Source organism: Corvus brachyrhynchos, unplaced genomic scaffold, assembly GCF_000691975.1.
Source record: "Corvus brachyrhynchos isolate BGI_N302 unplaced genomic scaffold, ASM69197v1 scaffold69, whole genome shotgun sequence".
In the NCBI taxonomy this organism is placed as follows: Eukaryota; Metazoa; Chordata; class Aves; order Passeriformes; family Corvidae; genus Corvus; species Corvus brachyrhynchos.
Genome location: NW_008240228.1, coordinates 6,739,342 through 6,744,979, shown reverse-complemented (window position 1 = coordinate 6,744,979; position 5,638 = coordinate 6,739,342). Strand labels below are relative to the sequence as shown.

The window sequence follows — 5,638 nt, the reverse complement described above, 5'->3', positions numbered from 1 at the left end:
GTCACAAGCCCCTCCACGCATTACCTTCAGATGTTTTTTGTAGTTGTTGTAGACCACAGCCAGGAAGAGAGACATGAAGATGTAAGTGTTGATGATGACAAAGGCGATAAAGAACAGGGCGTACCAGGAGCTGAAGTCAAATGCTGGCATCCTGGAGAAGGGGAGAGGGATTGCTGCTTGCCAGACTGACAAACAGGGAAAGGGAATCCACGAGAAAACAGACTCCCAGATGGATTTCCAAGTGCTGTTTTAGACAGCCAGATCAAACTTATCAGATAATACCCAAGCTAAAAACTGCATTAAGTCAGCTGGAAAGCACTTTTCTTCTGCTGGGTTTTCACCATGGTTTGTCAGGCCCTGACTGAAGGGGTGCAAAAGACAGCACAGAGATGAAATCTCTGCCAGTGTGGCCAAATTTAAGAGCAGACATGAGGTGATGGCTCAGCCATATGATGGTTTTTGGCCTCAGACCCTTGCTGCACTCAGATCTGCTTTTCTACTTGCTCTAGGATAAGCAGCATTTTATTTCTCTGTTTAAATTCCCAGGGTCCCTGTATCATCCCAGTCATGCCCAAGATATTGCCAGCACATAGATGACCAAGCCATTCCTCCCTGTCTCACACTTAACAGCACCTTCCCAGCATGAACCAAAATGGGAATCCAGAACAGATGGGGGTGAAAAGCCCAACACTCACAGAATTTTAACTGTGCCGTGCAAATTAGAGGCTGCACAGAGAGCCCTGAGAACACTATGAGAGAAAGATCTGATCATCTATACATGACATGCATACATGACATCCGGGCTGTTTGCTGTCGTCACCAGCACATAGAGGTCAAACACAATCTCCAGGTAGTTTCTGAAGTAGGGCAAGCCTTCTGCTGTCTGGAGATTCCTAGGAGGAAGAGGACAGCCTGGAGTTAAGCACTAGGATCACATGCCCCACCACAGGAGCTGCACCTATCAGCAGTGCTTGTGTTCCCTAGGAATTGCTTGGAGTCTGCCCAGAGTATCCCAGGAGAAAAGAAGTATCCATACCTCTCTCCAAAGAGCTTCAAGGCCATGAGGGAGAACATGAGGAGGCTGAACATGAAGAGCAGGAAGACGTAGGTGATCTCGGGCAGCGTGTTGCGGATGCTGCGGAAGGCCCTCCGGATCTGCCAGGGACAGGGGAAGTGCTCAGTGGCAACATGGCACCCCTTTTTCCCCTCACAATCCCATCTGCATCCAACCCCTAAACTGGGGTGCAAGAGCCCCAGGCCTTTCCTCCTCGTTCTCCAGGAGGAATCCTAGAAGGAAAGGCCCCAGCTACACGTCACAGTGAACTCAAGAGCCAAGGGACAGAGAGCCCCAGGGCACTGCTGAGATGTTCTTGCTGCGGGGAACCAGTCAGGAACAAAAATCCGTCACTCCAGGCCACAAATGACATGCTCTGAGCCCAAATGTTGAACTGCTCCCTCCCCAAGGCCTCCACACCACAGTTTATTCACTTGTAAGTCAGGACAACACCAGTCTTGGGCAGCAGGACAAAGATCTCCCCATGATGAGAGGAATCAGAGTCCAAGTCTGGACTATACATTTGAGAACAGCGTGACGCTTGTTTACCCAGGAGACTTCCAGAAATCAGTAACCTGGAGCCTGACTCAGGGAGAAACACGGTGGTTTTTTCTGTGGTACAGTGTGAATCCACTCTTTTGTCCACCATATTATTGCCTCAGGCCTCTTCTGAAACAAACCTTCTCTCACAGGACCCTAAATTCTGCCATAAAACCTTTCTGCTAAATCCCCTGGATCATGGAAAGCAGCAGGCTGTCCGAAAAAAACAGCACCCTGGATATTCCCACCAGACCTTTTCCTTACCTGGCGACTCTCTGCAAAATTGATGAGGAAGATCGGCCTCACAATCCTTGACCATCGGATGCTCCTCACATCATATAGCCTGAGGACCCCATATATGGCCAGGTCTGTCAGGGATAACTGTAGGAAAAAGAAGGAAAACTCCCAGAAGTAATGCTGGAATGTGTCTAGACAGTGAACAGTGTTCACTGATACAGGAGAGGTGCACACACGATGGGTTTGTCAGAGCTGCTTGGTTTGGCCATGGCTCGTGTATGCCAGGTCTGGGATCCCAGGAAAGCAACAGGAGGGGAAAAAAAAAAAAACCACCTCCCCTGGGCCCAACTCACCAGGATTGCCACCATGATGCAGATGTTCTTGGTGTCCTTCCAGAACACATTGTGCAGGGTGACTTTGGCAAAGTGTGTCAGCCGGCCGAGGAACACCAGAAGGCACAACACCTCCAGCACTGACGTGGCCTGCAGAGAGAGCAGGGCTCAGCCAGCACAACCAGGAGCAGCAATATTCCTTTTTGCACGATAAAAAACAGGCAGAGCAATAGTTTCAGGCTTCCTTTTGTGGAATTGCCTGCCAGAGGCAGGTTAAAGCCAGCAAGTCTGTTTGCTTAGGATTCAAGGAGTACATCTTTCACAATCACACTGGCGCAGGGAAAATAAAGGCTGCAGAAAAGTCTGGCCTAAAGTAAAACTTGGCTTCTACTTTCACATGTGACAACTGGACTTGAGTCCCAAAGAAGGCTGGAATTGCTCTCACAGATGGAGAACAGCAGCATGGCTTTGTCCACAGTCACATGGGCCATTGCTGATGGCCACAACAGCTCCTACAGTCCCTGGCCAGCTCCTGTGCCCTTTTTGTCCCCATTTCAAACAAATCACAGAATTATAAAATCACAGATCATTTGGGTTGGAGGGGATTTTAAGGATCATCTCGTTTCAACCTCTGCCATGGGCAGGGGACACCTTCCACTATCCCAGGTTGCTCCAAGCCCTGTCCAACCTGGCCTTGGACACTTCCAGAGATGGGGCAGCCACAGCTTCTCTGGGTAACCTTCTCAGGACAACCTGTACCAGGGCCTCACCCCCCTCACAGGGAAGGATTCCTTCCTAATATCCCATGTAACCCTGCCCTCTGGCAGTAGGAAGCTGTTCCCCCTTGTCCAGGCATGCCAGGCCCTTGGAAAGGGTCTCTCTCCATCTTTCTTGTGGGCTCCCTTCAGGTACTGGAAGGCTGCAATTAGGTCATGCCAGAGCTTCTCCAGGCTGAACAATCCCAATTCTCTCAGCCTTTCCTCACAGCAGAGCTGCTCCATCCCTCTGATCAACTTGGTGACCTCCTCTGGACTCATTCCAACTTTCCATATCCTTCCTGTGCTGGGGACCAAGGGCTGGATGCAGGACTCCAGGTGGGGTCTCACCAGAGCAGAGCATCAAAGATACCCCCAAAAACACCAGCATCCATTGTCTCTTGGCACCTCTGACAACCACTTTGAAGCAAGAAGCCCTTGATGGCTCCAGCAGCTGCATTTGCTGCTCCTACACCACAAACTCACCAGGAAGGGGAGCGGATACACAGCAGGTTCCTCAAACAGGGCAAGGGACAGGTTGAGGAAGATGAAGAAGTAGGTGGCTGTTCGCATCATCCAGTGGTTATAGAGCTGATAAAGCCTGGAGCAAGAAGGCACAGGCACCATAAATAAAGACTTCAGGGCACATCCCAGGGCATCACCAAATGCATCCTGGAAGAATAGCACTTGCTGTCCCAAACAAACATTTTTGCCAGCCAGGAATCTGGCAACTTGTTTTCAACTCAGTCTCAGAACAGATAGATACTATACTGCCTTTCAGTGAAGCATTAAATAGCAGAGTATTTATTATAGAATATTTATTATAGTAAAGAAAACATAACTGTGCAGCCCCCTGGTTCTGCCACTCCAGCACCTTCCACACAGCTGAGGGCTGACCAAACCTCCCAACCTCATCGTTCCCACAGCGGCTTGGAAGATTTTACTTTTTTTTTTTTTCCCCTCCAGCAAAACACAACTTTTTAATGTCATTCCCCCATCTTCAACATAAAGATGCGCTGAGCTCCGTTTTAAGCACTTCAGCTTAAGTACAATTTTTGGCACCCCACCCATCCACCTTTCTTAGCACCACAGACGCTTTTTGGCTGTTGCTGCTTGGCCACGGGTGTGGTTGGCTCTCCACAGGTGTGGGGGCGCAACTCTCCTTACCTGACGGCCTCCGGGGAGGTCTTAAAAGGAATATTCCTGTTGTACTGCGCATCGGAGACAAACGCTGCTGCCAGCAGGAGATCCTGGGGAAAACACAAGCCAGTGTGAGAGGAGCTTCGGGGAAACTCTGCGGAGTCATTGAGGGGAGGGAGAAGGGGGCAAGGGTGTTCTCCATCTGGAGGGAAGGAATTACTGCCACATCCAAGAAAAACAAGGTGTGATGGAAATTCAAACTGCCAGACCTCGCCAGGCAGGGACGGGTGCTGTTCTTCTGGGTGTATCGATGCTTGAAATTTCATGTGTTCTAATTGAGACGACTGGTGTGAGACTACACATCCTAGTTACCAACCCTCTCCTGTGCCATGTGTTAATTAAACTAAAGTGTGTACAAATACTGTCATTAAAAATGTTTGAGAGCTGCTCTGTGTTGTGTATAGCGGCTGATCACTTCCTATTTAAAACCCATATTCAGCCTCAACCGCTGCCTCAGCCGCTGGAAAGCGGTGAAGCGCTGCTGGGGAAGGACAGCATCCGTGGAATAGCACGACTTCTGGGGAAGGACGGCATCCCTGGAATTGCAGTGCTGCTGGAGAGGACGGCATCCCTGGAATTGCAGTGCTGCTGGAGAGGACGGCATCCGTGGAATAGCAGGACTTCTGCCCTTCACAAAACAAGATCCCAAACTGTGTCAGGCTAACCTAACAAAGAACTGAGGATATGCAAGCAACGATACCAAACCTGGAATGGACTGCTCTGGGAGCTTTGGAGTCCCCATCCCTGGAGGTGTTCAAGGAACAAGTGGACGTGGCACTCAGTGCTCTGGGCTGGGTGACAAGGTGGGGACATTGCACTCGATGATCTTGTCCAACCTCAGTAATTCGGTGATGTCCATATTCCAAAGGGTTGTCTGCACTTGTCCAGCTCTAAGCCTGCTACTCTGCCCTTGCCAGGAAGCCCTGGCGACACAATAAACTAGCAAAAGTCATCACATGGTGTTCCTAGGTGTTGGTTTCTGGAATAAATGTGAAAACGTGCCTTACGGGCACGTGTAACAAGTCCCATTATGGGTGTGCGTGGGGACAATTAAGTGGTGAAAGAGCTCATGTTTTGGCTGGGTGAACGAGCAAGTAAAATGAAGGGGTTGGAATTCCTCCAGGCACTTCGGATAAGGAATTGTGAAGGTAGCGGTAGCAAATTCCTTCTTCCCATTGCTAGGGAATTCCAGGAGAAGCAGTGCTGGGGGATTCACTGCAGGCTGCTGGTTTTCAAAGGTATTATGGAGTTCTAAAAGCTCTGGGGGAGAAAAGGCACTGCCCAGCGCCCTTTAAGGCTTGGCCTTGATCTTGGAGCTCATTCCCAAACTTAACGATCCTGCCATCAGACTGCATGGCCTCCAGAGGTGCCTTCCAAACCCAACTATTCAGTGAGTCCATTACTGGCATCACAAAACGCCAAATCGTTTGTCGGCAGATGAGTGGTGCTGGGGAGGTTTCAGAGCTCCGGCGCTGCCGGGACCGCGTGCTGGGTACGGAGCGCTGCCGGCCCCGCCCCGG

At 50.2% G+C, this 5,638-nt stretch overlaps 2 protein-coding genes and 1 long non-coding RNA gene across 3 annotated transcripts in view; 2 read left to right on the top strand and 1 right to left on the bottom strand.

The window, feature by feature from the left end:
* The window catches only part of LOC103623039 (two pore calcium channel protein 2), a 9,798-nt gene extending 5,559 nt beyond the window's left edge, over positions 1–4,239 (bottom strand). Inside the window, exons 1-7 of the mRNA XM_017745289.1 lie at positions 4,086–4,239; positions 3,405–3,519; positions 2,185–2,313; positions 1,859–1,975; positions 1,037–1,155; positions 792–893; positions 25–151 (exon numbers count right to left, since the gene is read on the bottom strand). Of these exons, the coding sequence (XP_017600778.1) occupies positions 25–151; positions 792–893; positions 1,037–1,155; positions 1,859–1,975; positions 2,185–2,313; positions 3,405–3,494 (684 nt within the window). The 5' untranslated portion in view covers positions 3,495–3,519; positions 4,086–4,239. The remainder of the gene's footprint in view (positions 1–24; positions 152–791; positions 894–1,036; positions 1,156–1,858; positions 1,976–2,184; positions 2,314–3,404; positions 3,520–4,085) is intronic.
* A 325-nt stretch (positions 4,240–4,564) lies between these two features.
* LOC108449361 lies at positions 4,565–5,073 on the top strand. The gene is made up of 2 exons (XR_001865527.1): positions 4,565–4,665; positions 4,702–5,073. It is a non-coding gene; the product is annotated as an uncharacterized LOC108449361 (long non-coding RNA).
* Positions 5,074–5,555: 482 nt separating this feature from the next.
* Positions 5,556–5,638, top strand: part of NPHP1 (nephrocystin 1) — a 13,006-nt gene continuing 12,923 nt past the window's right edge. Inside the window, exon 1 of the mRNA XM_017745234.1 lies at positions 5,556–5,610. Within this exon, the coding sequence (XP_017600723.1) occupies positions 5,556–5,610 (55 nt within the window). The remainder of the gene's footprint in view (positions 5,611–5,638) is intronic.